The sequence below is a fragment of the Carcharodon carcharias genome, chromosome 12 (assembly GCF_017639515.1).
Source record: "Carcharodon carcharias isolate sCarCar2 chromosome 12, sCarCar2.pri, whole genome shotgun sequence".
Lineage (NCBI taxonomy): Eukaryota > Metazoa > Chordata > Chondrichthyes > Lamniformes > Lamnidae > Carcharodon > Carcharodon carcharias.
Window position 1 is genome coordinate 21814927 of NC_054478.1, and position 20496 is coordinate 21835422.

A 20496-nucleotide genomic window follows, 5' to 3' on the forward strand; every position below is an offset into this window, starting at 1 on the left:
TAATTTCTTGACAGCAGACCTGCTGAATTTTTCCAGCATTTTCTGTTTTTATTTCAGATTTCCAGCATCTGCAGTATTTTGCTTTTATTCCAGAGCTCAAGGTCTAGGCAACCATAAGCACAGCTGCCAATAGTGCAGTAATGAAAATTGGGTGCACAAGAGGCCAAAATTGGAGCAGCATAAAGCTGTCAAAGCGTTGTCGGGCTAGAGGGGGTTACAGAAATAAGGAGGAGTGAGGCCATTGCAGGGAAGAGAATTTTAGGATTGAGGCAAAAAAGTTAAAAAGAAAAAACTGCGGATGCTGGAAATCCAAAACAAAAACAGAACCACCCGGAAAAACTCAGCAGGTCTGGCAGCATTGGCGGAGAAGAAAAGAGTTGATGTTTCGAGTCCTCATGACCCTTCAACAGAGCTTCAGCAGTTCTGTTGAAGGGTCATGAGGACTCGAAACGTCAACTCTTTTCTTCTCCGCCGATGCTGCCAGACTTGCTGAGTTTTTCCGGGTGGTTCTGTTTTTGTTTAGGATTGAGACATTGCTTGAGCGGAATGGGAACCAAGTAAGTGACTGAACACAGGGGATGATGGGTAAACAGGACTTGGTGTGAGTTTGGATAGCAGCAGAATTTTGATGAGCTTAAGTTTATGGTAGGTGGAATGCTTAAATCTGGAGATAATAGAGGCATGAGTGAAAGTTTCAGCAGCACATGGGCTGAGACGATGTTATGGAGGTGGAAGTCAATGGCCTTGGTGATGGAAGGAATATGTGGATGAAAGTTTAATTTAGGTGTATTAATGCTGTGCCTGAACTCATCTTTCCTCTGATAATTTGTCATAATTTCTCATCATGAAGTGAAAGGTGTGCTGTTTTAAAACAGGCAGCAGGTACACCATCATACATGGCCGTTTTCTGTATCTCGTGCCAGCAGTCCAGTTCTAATGCAGCAATGCCAGCTGCATAGTAAAGCCTTTTCTACTGTGCTTATTTAATGTTCTGTCAGAATGACTCACCCTTACCATCATAAAACTGCCTTGCCCTGTAGCAACATGACATTTTCTTTATTCTCACCAGCCATTCATGTGGCTTCTCAGATTGTCAGTTTGCATCCAATTTGTGTCAAATGAATGGCAACTTCCTGCCAGACACTCGGGTTACTAAAAGGTGATTGGGACCATTCAGGCTCATTTCACTTACAATTGCTGCGGCCGACAGAAAGAGGAGAGCTTTCAACACTTGAGTCTAAATTGAAACTGAGACCTGCGCTCTATTCCTAAATTTCTAATCCTTCAGCTTCCCTGACCGGAATTTTCCAGCCCCTCGTGCCAGTGGGATCTTCCGGTTCCACCGATGTGAACGGAGATTTCAATGGCTCACTGGCCCCGCCACGGGGGGTTGGAAAATTCCGGCCTATGTCTTTGAATTTTTCTATAGCTATATTTATTAGGTTTTCAAGGGAGCTCATTCATTTTTCCAATGCTCTCTGACTGGCCTCTCACCTTGCACCTGTGGTAAACTTAAGCTTATTCAATCTAATGCAGACCGAGACCTGTTCATCCATTGCCTGTTGTGCTTGCTGGCATATTTGCTCCCTGTCTGGCAGTTTTTAAAATTCTCCTTGTTTTAAATTCCCTCCATCACCTAACCCTTTCCATTTCTTTGTAGCCTTCTCCAGCCCTGCATCCCTCCGAGATCTCTACGCTGCTTCAATTGTGGCCTCTTGTACATTCCAAATTTTCAACCGTCCGTTATTGCTGGCTGTGCAACCAGCTGCTGAGGTCCCAAGCTTTGAAATTCCCTCTCTTAAGCTCTCTGCCTCTCTCAACCTCTCTATACTCCTTTAAGATACCCCCTTTCAATCTGTCTCTTTGACCAAAAGCTTTTGGTCACCTCTCCTAACACCTCGTGAAGTGGCTTAGAGATAAATATATTTTATTTCAATCCTGCAATGTTTTACTGTGTTAAAGGCGCTATATAAATGCAAGTTTTGATGTTTATTTGAAATGCCACTTAGCACATTTACATACAAATTTTCTGAAGCCATTGTATGCCTAACTGTGCATTTGTTATATTTAATGAGTCAATTGTCTTTTCTGGAATGCAATCAGGTTTTTACTTGAAATGTGCATTTCCAGAATATTTTATGCAGTCGTTATACCTTTGAATTTCAGTGCTGGCGGGAATATGCATTCAGGGGCTGGATTTTCCCCAGCTGGCATGTTTGAAGGCAGGAAGGGGCTCATAAAATGCATCATGAGCTTCCCACTGCCTTCCCGCCCGCCAATTAATGGCCACTTAAATGCCTCACCCGCCCTCACTGCTATTTTATCAGCAACCGGGGGAAGCTCACACCACATGGGAAGCCTGGCAGCTTTTACTAGGTGAACTGGTGTCGGACAAAGTGCGGGAGGAGGAACCTCTCTGTGCCCATTGGAGCCACCCTGCCCCTGCACCACAAGTTCATACCCTCCCCCTTTAACCCTCCACTCCTGGCCCTCTCAAACCCAGCCCACCACCCGCCTTGCTGGGCTCTGCCAGCCAGGGCCTGCAGATACACTTACCGGCCTCCATAACCTCCTCTTCTTCGGGGAACTGGCCCCTTCTTTGCATGGCTATTCTTGGACAAGGAGCAATGCGTGTCAGGAAGGTTTGAGGCAGTTTTGGCCTTAGATTCTAGACATCACAAAGACCTGGAGTGGGTGGTGAGAAGGCCCTGCTAATGAGTTGTCAGATCAGTTGAGGTTGATGGAGATGAGTACAAGTAAAGTATAGACTTCAAGGTTTTGCTGTGAAAGCTGCAATGTTAGTGCTCAGGGCAACAAACTTATGTTTAATAGCCTTCTGAATCTGTTAAGATCAAATCATAGTTAAGATGTTTTTTAAATTGTGTTGAGATATTGTTTCTGGTGTGGCATTTAACCCATTCTCCTTTCAACTTTGTCATGTGTCTTTTACAGAAATCCTGAAAGGACCTCCTTTAGGGAGCAAAGAGTTACAGAAGTTAAAAGAGGATATTTATTATTATGACTTAATTCAATATTGTGTACTCGTGCTTAGACAGGACTACAACAACATCCCAGGAAGCTGGTCCACGGCTGTAGAGTTGGCGGAGATAGTCAGGTAAAGCCACAGTTGCTATTCCACTCAACGTTGCTTTTGTCGTTCCGGTTCAGAAGAAGGTAATTCTGTTCCAACATGTTTCCACAGAAAGAATTTAAGAGAATGTTTCAGATAAATGTTTAAACCAAAGTGCTTTCTTTTAAAAAAAATCACTGAAACATAAGATCTTTTCAAATACAAAGGAGGTAAAAATTAGCACCTCGCCAAAGACTGAAAACTGTAATAAAAACAGGAAATGCTGGAAAAACTCAGTAGGCCTGGCAGCATCTGTGGAAAGAGAAACAGAGTTAATGTTTCGTGTCCATATAGCTCTTCTTCAGAACTGAAAACTCCCAGTGATTTATTGGATTCAGTAACCATTGAATACCTCACACCCATTATGTCAGGAAGTCTTGGATGCTTTGCAGTGGGTTGTGGGCATCTCTGTCAATGCCAGCATTTGTTGCCCATCCCTAATTGCCATTGAGAAGGTGGTGAGCCACCTTCTTGAACCGCTGCAGTCCATGTGGTGCAGGTACAATCCACAGTGCTGCTGAGAAGTGAGTTCCAGGATTTTGATGCCATGACAACGAAGGAACGACGATATGTTTCCAAGTCAGGATGGTGAGTGACTTGGGAGGGTAACGTCCACGTGTTGGTGTTCTCATGTATCTGCTGCCCTTTTCCTTCTCGATGGTAGTGGTCGTGAGTTTGGAAGGTACTGTCGAAAGAGGCTTAGTGAATTCCTGCAGTTCATCTTATAAATGGTACACACCGCTGCCACTGTGCGTCAGTGGGGAAGGGAGTGAATGTTTGTGGATGGGATGCTAATCAAGCAGGCTGCTTTGTTCTGGATGGTGTCGAGCTTCTTGAGTGTTGTTGGAGCTGCAGTCATCCAGGCAAGTGGAGAGTATTCCATCGCACTCCTGACTGGTGCCTTTTTGATGATGAGTGGGCTTTGGGGAGTCAGGAGGTGAGTTACTTGCTGAGGATCCCTAGCCTCCGACCTGCTCTTGTAGCTACCGTATTTATATGGCTAGTCCAGTTCAATTTCTGGTTCAGGTTATCCCCAGGATGTTGATAGTGGGGGATTCAGTGATGGTAATGCCATTGAATGTTAAGGGGAGATGGTTAGATTCTCTCTTGTTGGAGTTGGTCATTGCCTGACACTTGTGTGGCGCAAATGTTACTTGCCACTTGTCAGCCCAAGCCTGGATATTGTCCAGGTCTTGCTGCATTTGGAAATGGACTGCTTCAGTTTCTGAGGTGTCACGAATGATGCTGAACATTGTGCAATCATCAGCGAGCATCCCCACTTCTGACCTTATGATGGAAGGAAGCAGCAGAAAATAATTGGGTCTAGAGCACTACCATGAGGAACTCCTGTAGTGATGTCCTGGAACTGAGATGATTGACCTCCAACAACCACAACCATTTTCCTTTGTGCTAGGTATGACTCCAACCAGTGTAGAGTTTTCCCCTGAGTCCTGTTGACTCCAGTTTTGCTGGGGCTCTTTGATGCCACATTCGGTCAAATGCTGCCTTGATGTCCAAGGCAGTCACTCTCACCTCACCTCTGGAGTTCAGCTCTTTTGTCTGTGTCTGAACCAAGGCTATAATGTGGTCAGGAGTTAAATGACCCTGGCAGAACCCAAGCTGAGCATCAGTGAGCAGGTTATTGCTAAGCAAGTGCCGCTTGATAGCGCTGTTGATGACCCCTTCCGTTACTTTACTGATGACTGAGAGTAGACTAATGGGTGGTAAGTGGCTGAGTTGGACTTGTCCTGCTTTTTGTCTACAGTACATACCTGGACAATTTACCACCTAGCCATTGTTGTAGCTGCACTGGAACTGCTTGGCTAGGAGTGCGGCAAGTTCTGGAGCACAAGTCTTCAGTGTTATTGCTGGAATAGTGTCAGGGCCCATAGCCTATGCAGCATCCAGTGCCTTCAGCCATTTCCTGATATCACATGGAGTGAATCGAATTGTCTGAAGACTGGCACCTGTGATGCTTGGGGATCTTTGGAGGAAGCCGAGATGGATCATCCACTGAGTTTCCATTAAGCTTCATAGGTACAATGTAGGAGGCCAGAGTGGGAGTGGGGCAGTGAATTAAAATGACAAGCAAACAGAAGCTCAGGTCACACTTGCACAGAGGTGTTTAGTAGAAAAGGTCACAACTTGTGTTTAGTCCCCCAACGTAGGAGCACAGGTGGTTTTCTTGCTACTTGTCGAGTTACCTCAGCCAATGAATGTAAAGAGCTTTAATTTATATTCTTTTGATTTATAATATTGCTTGAAACTCTCCGATAGATTCATCAGCTAAACCCCTAGATTCATCTAGCTCTTAATGCTCACAGATAACCACTTGAACCATCTGAACTCTTCATTTCTGGGTCTACATTATTTCATGTAAAAAACTTGAGACTTTTGACAATAGATTGAATTGTTTTATCATTGTTAACTATTCAACTGGTCAACCTATCTGATTGCCAGAGCTAAAGATTCTTATTTGGCATAAATATCTAGTTGGATATCTAGGTTTTGCTGAATGAACACAATGCAGTGTTAAGAGCATCTATTGGAATATTTTGAAGTTTAGAGCTAACAGTAAATTGACTTGCTCCCTTTCAGCACCACCTGTGTGGATCTGGACCCAAAGGAAGAAGCTGAAGAGTTTTATGACAAAGTGCTGCCATCAGCTGCAGACAATCTGATGCTGCTGGCACGACATCTGCAGGCTCGTTTCCTCAAGGCTGTTGAGGTAATTTATGCATATAGATTCTCTCTGTCTGCCATATTTGCATGAACTCTATTTATAAACATTCCCCACTAGTGTACAAGCTAAAGTCTGATAACGGTTTATAAGACGTGGAGCATGTAGATTGGCTGAAATTTTGTATTCACTTAGAAACGACTACAAGACAAAAAGCAGGACAAGTCCAACAACAGCACACACATACATACACACACACTCACATATACACACACTCACATACACACACACACACACACACCTGTCAGAAAATTCACATTCTCAAACAGAATCACATCTCTTAAGAAATATTTTACAACATCTTTTCAGTGGTTTGGAGTTTCTCCAACCTTCCTACAGAAGAGAAGGCTGAGGGGGATCTTATGAAAGATTTGATAGATTAGACACAGAGCAAATGTTTCCACTTGTCGGGAAGTGTCAAACTAGAGGCCATCAATATAAGATGGTCACCAAGAAATCAAATATGGAATTCAGAAGAAACTTCTTTACCTGGAGAGTGTTGAGAATGTGGAAATTACTGCCATGTAGAGCTATAAAGGCAATTAGTATAGTTGCTTCTAAGGGGAAACCAGATAAGCATGTGAGGGAGCAGTGAATTGAGGTTTATGCTGAAAGAATTAGATAAGGAAGGATGGGAGCGGGTTCAAGTGGAGCATAAATGTTGGCATGGACTTGTTCGGCTGAATGACCTATTTCTGTCCTGTGTATTAGGAACATAGGAACAGGAGAAGGCCACTCAGCCTGTCGAGCCTGCTCCGCCATGCAATACGATCATGGCTGATCGAACATTTCAATCAATGGTAGCCTTTTACCTACACTATCCCCATAACCCTTTACGTTATTGTTAATCAGAAGTCTATCAATCTCTACCTTAAACATACTCAGTGACTGAGCTTCCATGGCCCTTTTGGGTAGAGAATTCCAAAGATTCACAACCCACTGAGTAAAGAAATTTCCCTTCATCTCAGTCCTAAGTGGCTTCCCCCTTATTTTGAAATTGTGTCCCCTTGTTCTAGACTCCCCAACCAGGGGAAACATTTTACCTGCATGTACCCTGTCTATTCCTTTAAGTATTTTGTAGACTTCAATGCAATCATCTCTCATTCTTCAAAACTCTAGAAAATACAGGCCCAGTTTGGCCAATCTCTCTTCATTGGACAGTCCTGCCATCCCCGGAACAAGTCTGGTGAACCTTTGTTGCACTTGTATTCTGCATGAGCATCTTATTACTTGGTGATACTGAACTGCAGTGTATGATCTGAAACAACGTTATAGATATCACATGGAAGGAGAATGTTTTTGAGAAGTTGAATGCATCTTTCAGTGCTTGAAAAAGTTAAAAAATTGTTCTTAATTCAAGGATAACAGCAAACAAGATTTTCTGCACTATTTCCACAATGTGACTAACTCCCTTTGCTGGCTTCTTGGTGGCCACATTCAGCTAATTCAACATGGTAAGTCAGCCAGAGGTTTTGTTTTAACTGCCTTTGTAAATTGTTACTAACAGTTAAAACTTACATATGTATAATACTCCTGATGTAGAAAAATGTCCCAATGGATATTGTAGAAGCTTAATTGGACAAAAATGAACAAAGAGACAAAAAAGGAGATATTAGGAAGAAAAATCATTTTTAGCAGACAACGAAAGTGCAAGTTTCAAAAGATGCTCGGTACTCAAAAAGACCAAGCTGCTCTGCTCCACCTCAGAGACCTGAGGCAAAACAAATGCCCTGGCTGTCGCCCTTACTGCAGTTCACTGCTGTTGTGCCTGGTTTACTAATTTGGTTCATAGTGTTGTGTTTTCATAGAATGGTTACAGCACAGAAAGAGGCAATTCAGCCCATTGTATCTGTGCCAAATCTCTCCAAGAGCAGTTCATTCAGTGCCACTCCCCCTGCATTTTCCCCTGTAGCCTGTAAATGTTTACTCTTCAGATAATAATCCAATTCTCTTTTGGACTAAATCTGTCTCCACCACACTATCAGAATGGGGTTCAGCACTGTGCCCTTTTCGCTTTTGTGGGAAATTATGTATTAACAATTTGGACTTAAATGTAGGCATATGATTAAGATGTTTGCAGGTGATATGACAATTGGCCAAATGGTTGATAGTGAAGGAGGAAACTAGACTTCAAGAAAATATCAATGAACTGAGCAGAATTGTCAATTCAATCTGGAGATGTGTGAGTTAATGCAGCTGGAGAAGACAAAGAAGGCAAGGGAATACACAATAGATTTTTTTTCATTCATTCATGGGATGTGGGTGTCGCTGGCTAGGCAAGCATTTATTGCCATCCCCAACTGTCCTTGTTCAGAGGGCATTGCTGTGGGTCTGGAGCCACATGTAGGCCAGACTAGGTAAGGATGGCAGATTTTCCTTCCTTAAAGGACATTAGTGAACCAGATGGATTTTTATGACAATTGGCAATGATCATCAATAGACTTTTAATTCCAGAATTTTATTGAATTCAAATTTCACCATTTGAACCCAGGTCCCCAGAGCATTACCCTGGGTCTCTGGAATACCAGTTCAGTGACAATACCACTGTGCCTCCACCTCACCTGAATAGGATTCTAAAAGGTGAAGAGAAAGAGCGATATCAAGGAATGCATATCTATACATCTCTGAAGGTAGCAGGAGAGGTAGGTTAGGCCTTCAAGAAGGTACACGAGATATTTCCCTTTATTTGGCTGAGGCCTACAATATAAGATCAGGAAGGTTAGGCTCGAGGGGTATAAAAGACTAGTTAGGCCACAGCTAGAGTACTGCATATGGTTCTGATCACCCCATTACAGGAAGGGTGTGATCACATGAGACAGGTTACAGAAGTATGAACTATAGTGGAGTCAAGGGTTATGAGAGATAGGCAGGAAAGTGGAATTGAGGCCAAGATCAGATTTGCAATGATCTTATTGAATTGCAGAGTAGGCTCGAGGGGCCTATTCCTATTTCTTATGTTCTCATAAGAAATTTATGATGATGGAGCGAGGATTGGAGAATTTTAGCTATGGGGAAAGAGTGGATAGACTGCATTTGTTTTCTTTGGAACAAAGGACATGGAACAGAGATTTAGGGCAGGATTTTTCAGATGGTAGGGTTCCCCCCGCCACCCAAAAATGTCAGCAGAGAGTACATTCCTGTTGATACCAGCTGCCCCACAGCAGGTTAATGTTTGGCGGGGCATTAATTGGCTAAGGGCGAGTCTTCCACCCCCTTCTAGGGACGAGGTCCTGCCTCTGTAGTTCCAGATGTGCCAGGTTCGAGGAAGAGGTGGTTATGGAGATTGGTTTGAAGGTAAGTCCTGAGTATCAGCAGGGCCTGGCTGACAGGCCCCAGGGAGGGGAGAACTGTAGGGATGGGAGTCCGTGTTTGAGAGGCCAAGGTGGGTGTTACAGGATAGGTATGACCTGGGTGGGGTGGGGGGGGGGTAGTGGTGATTGGTGAAGTGGGATTCCGCTGATGGATACAGGGGCCCCCAAGAGGACATTCTCCTCCTCACCCCCGCTTGCCTCACACTAGCACACTGGCAGATTTGAGTGAGAGTCCTGGCCAGATTTTGACTGAAACTACCCGGGCAAGACTTTAACCTGTAGGCAATGGGTCAGAGCTTGATTGGAAGAACAATGTCTATACCCATCCTTACCTGGTCTAGCCTACATGTGACTCCAGACCCACAACAATGCCCTTAAAAATGCCCTCTGAACGAGGGCAATTAGGGATGGGCAATAAATGCAGGCCGAGCCAGTGATGCCCATATCCCATGAACAAATTTTTTAAAAAAAAATATGTTTGTATAGTGCCTAAAACCTAAAAAATACACCTCAAGTCACTTCACAGGAGCATTATAAAACAAAATACAACAATGACCACATAAGGAGATATTAGGACAGATGACCAAAAGCTTGGTCAAAGAGGTAGGTATGAAGTCGTGTCTTAAAGGCGGAAAGTGAGATAAAGAGGTGTAGAGTGTGTAAACCAAAGCTTGGAGCCTAGGCAACTGAAGGTACAACCACTAATAGTGGAGCGATTAAAATCAAAATTGCTCAATATTCCAGAATTAGAGGAGTGCAGATACCTTGGACATTGTGGGGCTGAAGGGCATTACATATAGGTTTGAGTGAGGCCGTGGAGGGATTTCAAAATAAGGCTGAGAATGTTGAAATCAATATGTTGCTTGACCAGGATGTCGACATTAAAATACTGGCAGCAGAGTTTCAGATGACCTCAAGTTTATGGAGGGTGGAATGTGGGTGACTGGCCAGGAGTACATTGGCATAGTCAAATCTGAATGTAACAAAGGTTTCAGCTGCAGATGAGCTGGTATCATAAGAAATAGGAGCAGGAATAGGGCATTCAGCCCATCGAGCCTGCTTCGCCATTCAGTAAGATCATGATTGATCTGATTGTGGCCTTAACTGCACTTTCCTGCCTACACCCCATAACCTTTAACTTCCTTGTACATCAAAAGCCTGTCTAAATCAACCTTGAGTATATTTAATGACCCAGCCTCCACTACTCTCGTTGGAAGAGAATTCCAAAGACTAATGACCCTCTGAGAGAAGAAATTCCTCCTCAATTCTGTCTTATATGGGAGATCCTTTATTTTGAAACTATGCCCCTTAGTTCTAGATTCTCCCGCTTGGGAAACATCCTCTCAGCACTACCCTGTCAAGTCCCTTCAGAATCTTATATGTTTCAATCACATCATGACTCATTCTTTTAAACTCCAATCAGTGTAAGCCCAACCTGATCAACCTTTCCTTTTAAGACAGCCCATTAAAGGAAGTAGCTACAGAGATAGTGCATGCACTGGTAGTAATCTTCAAGGAATCCTCAGATTCTGGAAAGGTCCCAAACGATTGGAGAACGGCCAATGTAACAGCCTTATTCAAAAAGGGAGGGAAACAAAAAGCAAGTAACTATAGACCAGTTAGCTTAACATCTGTCATTGGGAAAATGTTGGAGTCTATTTATAAAGGATGTAATAGCAGAGCATTTAGAAATACATAATCTAATCAGAGTCAGCATGGCTTCATGAAGGAGAATGCCTAACAAATTTATTAGAATTCTTTGAGGAGGTAACAAGCAGGATAGATAAAGGGGAACCGGTAGATATAATATATTTGGATTTCCAAAAGGCGTTCAATAAGGTACCATACATAAGGCTACTTAATAAGATAAGAGCCCATGGTGTTGGGGTAGTATATTAGCATGGATAGAGGATTGGCTAACTAATAGAAGACAGAGAGTTGGGATAAGGGAGGGTACTTTAAGGATGGCAACCTCTAACTAGTGGAGTGCCACAGGGATCAGTGCTGGGGCTTCAATTATTTACAATATAAATGATTTGGATGAGGGAAGTGAATGTATTATCACCAAGTTTGCGGATGACACATAAATAGGTGGGAAGGCAAGTGGTGAGGATGAAGCGAGAAGTCTACAGAGGGATATAAGCAGGTTAAGTGAGTGGGCAAAAACTTGGCAAATGGAATATAATGTGGGGAAATGTGAGGCTATGCACTTTGGCAGGAAGAATAGACGAGCTGAATATTATTTAAATAGAAAAAGACTGCAGAAGGCTGCAGCACAGAGGGATATGGGAGTCTTTATGCATGAATCCCAAAAAGCTAACATAGAAGTTCAGCAGGTAATAGGAAAGGCAAATGGAATGTTGGCCTTCATTTCAAAGGGAATGGAGTATAAAGACAGGGAAGTCTTGCTAAAACTATACAAGGCACTAGTTAGACCACTCCTAGAATACTGTGAACAATTTTGGTCCCCTTATCTAAGGAAAGATATATGGGCATTGGAGGCAGTCCAGAGAAGGTTCACTAGGTTGATCCTGGGGATGGAGGGATTTTAGGAGGAGAGGTTGAGTAGGTTGGGTCTCTACTCATTAGAGTTTAGAAGAATGAGAGGCGCCCTTATTGAAGCACATAAGATTCTTAGGGGTTTTGACAGGGTAGATTCTGAGAGATTGTTTCTCCTTGTGGGAGAATCTAGGACTGGAGGACATAATCTCAGAGTAAGGGGTCGCCCATTCAAAACAGATGAGGAATTTCTCTCAGAGGGCAGTGAATTCTTTACCGCAGAGCGTTGTAGAGTCTGGGTCGTTAAGTATATTCAAGGCTGCGATAGACAGATTTTTAATCAGTAAGGGAATCAAGGGAAAAGGCAGGAAAGTGGAGTTGAGGATTATCAGATCAGCCATGATCTCATTGAATGGCGGAGCAGACCCAATGGGCCAAATAGCCTAGTTCTGCTCCTGCGTCTTATGGTCATCCCAGGAATCAGCCTAGTGAACCTCCCCTGGAACTGTTTCTAATGCAAGTATATCATTCCTTAAGTAAGGAGACCAAAACTATACACAGTACTCTAGGGGAGGTCTTACCAATACCATGTACACTTGTAGCAAGACTTTCCTATTTTTATACTCAATACGCTTTTCAATAAAGGCCAATATTCTATTTGCCTTCCTAATTACTTGATATACCTGCATGTTAACTTTCTGTGATTCATGTACAAGGACACCCAGATCCCTCTGTACCACAGCATTCTGTAGTCTCCATTTTAATAATAATCTGATTTTCTGTTCTTCCTCCCATAGTGGATAACCTCACATTTTCCCACACTATACTCCATCTGCCAAATTGTTGCCCGCTTATTTAACCAATCTATATCTCTCTGTAAACTCTTTGTATCCTCCTCACAACTTGTTTTCTTACCTATCTTTGTATCATCTGCAAATTTAGCTACAATACTTACCTTTCAAGTTATTAATATAGATTGTAAGTAGCTGAGGCCCTAGCACTGATCACTGTAGCACTCCATACGATACAGCTTGCCAAAGTGAAGATGATCCATTTATCCCGACTCTGAGGTAAGACAAAGAGAAATTGGGCGATGTTACCGGCGTGGAAATAGGCGGTCTTAGCGTTGTTGCAAATTTGTGGTCGGAAACACATCTTGGGGTCAAATATGACATCAAGATTGCGAACAGACTGGTTTAGTTTTAGGCTGTGGCTAAGGAGAGGGATGGAGTCAGCAGCTAGGGAACAGAGTTTTTTTTTAGGACATTGCAGCTCATCCAGTATTAAATGCCAGAGAAGCTTGATAATTTGACAACAGTGGAGGAGCCAAGAGAGGCGCTGGTGGGTAGATCTGGACATTGTCAGCATGTATGATACCAGGACTTAAAGTTGTATTCCCCTGAGTTTAGGTTAAGAGATAATAGAGATTCAGTAGGCTGGGGACAGGTACTATAGCTTGGATTTTCATCCTCAAGGTGGGTGGCAGGACTCTTGAAAATGCCCAGCTAAGCCCGCCTACCTCTGGAGAAAGTGCCTGCAAAGGCAGGATTTTTATTGTCGAAGGGGGGTGTGTGGGCTGCAATTGGGTCAGCTGACCTGAGAGAAAGTTTGGAGGAAGCCACGGTCTGCCAGCTGCCAAGGTGAGCTATTTAAAAGGCCTGCCTTGGTGCTGTGGGACTTTGTCCGAGTTAAAGTAAAAACAGGAAGGCCCTCCAGTTCTCTCTTCCCACACCCCCTCATTCCATACACACTCCCCATGCACCTCATGCTGCCACCCACACCCTGTGGCCCCTCATGCCCCCCATTCCAAGCCATGCCCTCTACCCACCCCCCTTTAGCCTTCATGCCCCCATGCCAAGCTATGTCCCCCAACTCACCCCCTTTGTCCCCTCATACCCTACATGCCAAGCCATGGCACTCCCACGCCCATTCACCCACTATATATTGTATAGAAGCAACAAACGCTATAGTGATAGTAGGATGTATAAAAGAGCTGTTAAAAAACAGTAATTCATTTTCTCTTACTTAAAAAAAGTAATCCCTTTTACTACGGGGCAAATTTAGACCATTTAAAGTATGAATACCTGAAACTGCAAGCACTTGAAACGTTCTAATCTTTTTTAAATAAATGTTGTGAAATTGACAGCAAAAATCAGAGAGTCAGAGCTGTCAATCGAGCAATGTTTTCTCTGGGGCTTAGGTGTTTTAGTACTCTACTGGGTGCTTGGGCTCTCAGCCAAGAATACATAATGAGGCTTGGCATGGAGCCCAGGATTCCATTAGCCTTTTGAAACACCAGCTCGCACCCTTTAAAGGCCCTGTTATAAATTGGAAAACCCAAAATGGAATCGGGAATCCCATATCAGGTCCCGACCACCATTTTTTTAGGGTTCCCAAGTCATCCCTTCTGAGTGAAAAGCTATGCTGTGCCCTGAGTGGGAAATTTCAGAACGGGAGAACATAACTTTAAAATGAGAGCTAAACCGTTTAGGAGTTAAATTACACAAAGGGTAATAAAATCTTGATCTCCATTCCCTAAAAACCTGTGACTTGTGGGACATTTTGAACTTGAAATTATTAGATTTTTGTTGGGGTAAGGATGTTAATGGATATGGAGTTTGAATGCACTTCAACCATGATTAAATGATGGAATGGGCTGGAGGAGCTGAATGGCCTACTGTTTCTGAGTCCCATTAGCCAGCCTTCAGATGGTCACAGGCCTGGTTACATATACATGCAGAAGGATTTAAATAGAAGGACGTTTGCAGTGGTAGCCCCCATGGGGCAAACGCAGTCACCCTTCTCAGCCAGTCCTGCTGCTTTAAAGACATCAGTATACCATAGTTTCTGTTAGGTCTCTGCTCCATGTTGCGAATTGCACTGAAATCTTGTTCTCCAAAATGACCTCCCCTTTAAAAAAGTGTTAAGGGTCTTTAAACTCTTGCATCAACATCAGATGCCCTATTTGTAAACAGCAAGCTCTCAGTGTTGAGCATTTTCATGCCAAGGGCTGAATGTAAACCCATAAGTTGGCTTGACTGGTGAATACAGTGGTCAAGCATTTTATATTGCAACAGAATGACCACAGACCTTTGAGTCCCTGTGAATATTTGCTTAGGAAACTGGAAAAAATTAAGAAGAAAGGGCCTGTGTTTGGTCTGCAATAAACAACCCTAGTGCACATTGGTGTTACTAAACAGCATAGCAAGAGATTCCCAACCCCAAATCATTTATTACCTTTACTGATGTACAGAGAAGCAGCAGAGCCTATATAAATCAAAAATACATTTTTAAACACCAGTTTACACTTCCACCTACCCAGATGACCTTATTCCTTTTAAGTTAATAAAAAGCATGACAGTCAGAAAGAACACAGTAAAATCTTTATGATCCAGCATGTGGTGGGAATGGGTGGTGGCCATTAATCAAAAATGCCGGTTAACAGAAAGTTCCATTTTCCAATGGAATAGAGTGCAATATTTGCGGCATGAACTAGTATGCAAGTATTCAAGAATACTTCTAAATCTTAACAGTACATTACAGCATAAATTAAGTATAAAATAATACAGTATACAGGTATGGGTTCCCGATGACTTTGTAATTGTTTCTAGTTGTTAGAGTGATGATTCATGTTAGGGGAATATGAGAAATTCCGTTTAGTGGAGAATGCTCAGTAAGATAAGAGCCCGTGGTGTTAGAGGCAAGGTACTAGTATGGATAGAAGATTGGCTGTCTGGAAGGAGGCAGAGAGTGGGGATAAGGGTGTTCTTCTCAAGATGGCGGCTGGTGACTAGTGGAGTTCCGCAGGGGTCAGTATTGGGACCACAACTTTTCATTTTATATGTTAATGATCTAGATGAAGGGACTGAGGGCATCCTGGCTAAGTTTGCAGATGATACAAAGTTAGGTGCAGCGGGGAGGCTGCTGAAGGATTTGGACAGGTTAGGAAAATGGGCAAAGAAGTGGCAGATGGAATACAACGTGGGGAAGTGTGAGGTCATGCACTTTGGTAGGAAGAATAGAGGCATAGACTATTTTCTAAATGGGGAGAGAATTCAGAAATCTGAAGTGTAAAGGGACTTGCGAGTCCTAGTCCAGGATTCTCTTAAGGTTAACTTGCAGGTTGAGTCGGTAGTTAGGAAGGCAAATGCAATGTTGGCATTTATTTCGAGAGGACTAGAATATAAAAGCAGGGATATGCTGCTGAGGCTTTATAAGGTTCTGGTCAGACCATATTTAGAATATTGTGAGCAATTTTGGGCCCTGTATCTCAGGAAGGATGTGCTGGCCCTGGAGAGGGTCCAGAGGAGGTTCACAAGAATGATCCCAGGAATGAAAGGCTTAACTTATGAGGAACGTTTGAGGACTCTGGGTCTATACTCGATGGAGTTTAGAAGGATGAGGGGGATCTGATTGAAACTTACAGAATACTGAAAGACCTGGATAGAGTGGACATGGGGAAGATGTTTCCATTAGCACCCGAGGGCACAGCCTCAGAGTAAAGGGAAGATCTTTTAGAACAGAGATGAGGAGAAACTTCTTTAGCCAGGGAGTGGTGAATCTATGGAATTCATTGCCACAGAAGGCTGTGGAGGCCAGGTCATTGAGTGTATTTAAGACTGAGAAAGATAGGGTTTTGATTGGTAAGGGGATCAAAGGTTACAGGGAGAATGGGATTGAGAAACTTATCAGCCTTGATTGAATGGCGGAGCAGACTCGATGGGCCGAATGGCCTAATTTCTGCTCCTATGTCTTATGGTCTTAATTCCAATTGGCAGAGTGCGGAATAACATAAAGTTTTCCAAACAAGGAAGTTATGGAGTCTTAAAGTTATTTATGGCATAAAAGGAGGCCATTCAGCCCTTCGAGTATATTTATGAAGAGCCTTTCATGTTTTCACGTTATCCCCAAGTAGTTCACAAGCAATAAATTAATTTTTGAAGTCTGGTGGTTATTGTGTTGAAAATTAGAAGTCAGTTTGCACACAGCAAGGCTCCACAAACAGCAATGAGGTCAATGATTTGGTGAAATTGTTCGAGGGGCACATATTAGCTGGGACACGAAGAGAACACTCAGCTTGTTGAAAAAGCACATTGACCTCTCTTGCAGCCACTGATACAAGCAGATGAGGTTTTATGTTTTTATACTTCATTGAAAGATTATAGCATATTGAAGTCCTGGAACAAACAAAAGCAGCACAATATTTGCAGGATCTAGGCTGTGGTGTCTTCTGCTAACTGTATTTCACTTTTCAATGTAGTGTTTCAATCTGACCACCTCCTGCAATTGTTGCTCACTGACGATATTGAAACTGGAGCTATCATGGTATCTGTCCTGCTCGGTATCCTGCAGGTGAACAGGTGAGATGCTCAAATCAAATCTGTTCTATAACATTCAACTGCAATACATTCACCCGTTTAGTGATTTATGCTGCTAAAGAATATGTATTAACACTGTTTTACACCAACATGGTTGTCCGTAACTATGTATATTACCACAGGCACCAATTTGGAATCAACTACCAAACAATTGAACTGTCACATCTATCTTGCATATAGTACAATGCTAACGTAACCTTATTTTCACTTGTTTTTTTTAAGTTGAAGTTCAAATCCCTTCACTGCCATAAGGTTTCTGCACAAGTAACCTCTTCTTGATCAGGGACCAGTCTTAGGTGGGCTGCAGTCTACTCTGTAAATGGATACAGTCACTACAAGAAAGTCAGCAGGAGTCCTGTCCAGTAAAATTGCAGGAATTTCATAATCCTGGCTCTGGACCAGTACAAGAGAGATGTGCACTCTACCTTTTGATTATTAGATGTAAAAATGTAGGAAAAGCCCATGACCACTCATCCATCCTATCCATTCCGTAGTGCACCCTCGTGTACCATCCTCCACAATCACTAGTTATGCCAGCTCTTGGAAACACCAAAGATGGAGAAGATCTTGGGGAAATTCCTCGACAGCTTCCAGGAGACCAGGATTAAGGAACCAAGTTCCAAGAGACCATGATTACCCAGTCCCATCGCTAGGCCTGGTTAAACTGGCACCTTTCCCACCACTTGGTCTAATTTCCTTAGGAACTTAGGGCTATCTAGGACAGGAAAAGAACCACTCTATCCATCAGCCTAATCCTAAGGTCATGGAATTCTTAGTACATTTTACCTCTGACATACTTGTTTATCCCTTTTAAAAATTGTAACATTCCCTGCGATCACGTTATACATGACAGTCTATTCCACACATGTATGACCTTTCATATGAAAAGGAATGGTTATATCTTTTTGCATTCACCTTTAATTATATTATACAGTATTTAATTTTTTGGTGAGGGTGGGAGGACAAGGTAAATTTCTACTCTTCTGCCACTCTCTCTGGAATGTAAGTGGATTCAAAAAGTGCAGTTGGATAACATTGTCCAGTACTTGAATTAATCCAGCTCCGAAAGAGAAAGTTTGCAACTGCAACTTTAGATGTACCCTTGCTGCAATTTAGTTTTCCTATCGGAAGGCAGACACCATTGCTCTGTACTTCCTCACAGTGTTAGGAAATAGAGACAGTTTAAGTAAGTTATATTTGTATTTGTGGGTGTTCGAAATGAGTTTTAGCTTTAAAGTTTAAGTTTGATTTGTATTTCTGTATTTGTGTGCTAAGAAAAGGTCAAGTTGAGTTTTAGTTTCACTTTAAAAGGTGCCTGCATTTCTAATGAGAGTTTACGACTGTAAGAGAAGTTAAGCAAACATAAGAGTAGAAAAACTGGGCTGTTACCTCGCAACAGGAGTCCAGAGAGGAAGGACCCTCCCACAGACACACACATAAGAAACTAGAAGCAACAGTTTTTAAGTTCAGCTTTGAAGACAGCTGCCAGGCAGAAGCAGCATAGGAGGCTCAGATAGCTAGTTCCAAGCTAAAGTTGGTTGAAAGTAGCTGCCAGGGGCAGATTAGAGCAAAGGGGATAGATAGCCAGTCCCAAGCTAAAGAAGAAAGTCCCCAAAAATCCAGGGGAGTGGAACAGGAGAAAGCCCCAAGCAGATCTTCTAGCCAAAGGAAGGACAAGACCTGGAAAAGGTCTTGATAAGTGAAGTCAAGACTGACCAGCAGAGAAGGGTTTCAAGCTTAAAGTGGCAAAGGCTTGTGAGAAGCCAGAAGGTCCAAAGAGACAACTGAAGGTCTGTAACTCCTTGCTATGAGCATGTGAAGCAGTGGTGTACTGTTGACAGTTGAGTTAGTGAGAGAGAGTGCGTGGAAGACAGCTTGAATGCATGTGTGACCCAGGAGAGAGGAACATCGGAAGGAGAGTTCGAAACCCTAGAGGTGAACCCTTGCAGAAAGGGCCTGAGAGAAAGCCTTGGTTTGGGAGAAGATTCCAAGGCAAATTCTTAGAAAATAGAGATTGGAAACCTTCATGTGAAAGACAGAGTGCAGTGAGACCAGTTGGCTCACGGTTTAACAAGCATCAGGCAGTGTGGGGTGGGGACAGCAGTTGAGGAGAGATCCATAGCCTCTGTCTAGGGTGGCACCTATCACTTGGTTTCAGAGGTGGTGTGTCTGATCACAGGTTGTCAGTTTACATGGACTGTACTTATTGTGAACATTAGAATATACAATAGCTTTTGTAACTTGTGCTATCCTTGCAAATCTATATATCTGTGGTGAAGGAATATTGTAATATAGTTCATCTTTTCTTGTTTAATAAATGTTTTATGCTTTTGTTAAAAGTTCATTAGCTGACTCCAGTGACTCTGTTCAGTAGCCCCTCCCCAAGTATCTAAACAAACAAATAAAAGTTAGGATCTATCAAGCTGGGTTCCACCCTGGGATCAGGTTTGTCCAGTGATAACCTCAGCTGGGGATCATAACAACTGTCATGTATCTGAAATCAGGAACCCAGCAGATTTGGGAATCAAATCTTTGTCCCACGCCTTCTCTTATCCATCAATTTCCACCTCACTCCTGCCCTCCTCTCACAAAGTGCTATAATTACATGAGTACTTGATGTTCTGCAAATCTCACCCAAACAGCCATTCTTCATGCACGATTTTAGGTGGTGAATGTCGCAGGCTATTCTGTCACAGGCGCGTAACAGTCAAGCTAAGTTCTCTCATTCAGTGTCTGCACAGGGCCACTTTATTGTATAGTTTTCAGGAGCAGGAACTCTGGCGAATTCCTCCACCAGTAACCCAAGCGTACTGAGGCCAATTGTAGTGCCACCTGATTGAGATCAGGAAACACTGGACAGCACCAGGAACGTCAAACACTGAACTGTAGAAATCATTTCCATTTCAGGACAGTATTGTTCTCTGTGGAAGAGAAAAACATCCGCATAATTCTGGATGAATTAATTTACAAGCTTTTTGCAACCAGCAATCCAGTTATAGGAAGCACATCTATCAAAGTCATGCTACTGATAGTGGAGTCCCACCCTCCCACCTTGAAGATACTTTGCACTTCCTACAAAGGTATGTGAAATACTAATTATTTACAGTATTGTTCTAATTAACGCTCAGAGCAATTGCATTTTGTAAGGGTGTCCCTGGCACTTCTCAAGGGCAAAAACTAAACTGGTCTAATTTCTTCTCAAAAAATCTTTTAACAAGAATTTCCCAAACTGATAAGTTGATAACAGCAGTGGGCGGTGTGGGTATGACATCAAACAAATCCAGTATATTCAGTTTCTGGTCTGTGATTAGTAATGATGAATGTTCTATGTCCTGCACAATCCTGTGTGTGGCTTCAAACCCCTTATGTTTTCAATTGGCATTTTCTTGTCACTTCAGTAATATCACAGGGCATTTACGCTTATGTCATCCCCAACCC

The 20496-nt window shown here is 42.8% G+C and overlaps 1 protein-coding gene across 4 annotated transcripts in view; it reads left to right on the plus strand.

The window, feature by feature from the left end:
• Positions 1-20496, plus strand: part of iqcb1 (IQ motif containing B1) — a 153195-nt gene that overhangs the window by 5108 nt on the left and 127591 nt on the right. For all 4 annotated transcript variants that reach the window (XM_041200164.1, XM_041200162.1, XM_041200165.1 and 1 more), the window contains exons 3-7: positions 2953-3115; positions 5729-5858; positions 7231-7324; positions 16941-17040; positions 19966-20138. In XM_041200164.1, the coding sequence (XP_041056098.1) occupies positions 2953-3115; positions 5729-5858; positions 7231-7324; positions 16941-17040; positions 19966-20138 (660 nt within the window). The remainder of the gene's footprint in view (positions 1-2952; positions 3116-5728; positions 5859-7230; positions 7325-16940; positions 17041-19965; positions 20139-20496) is intronic.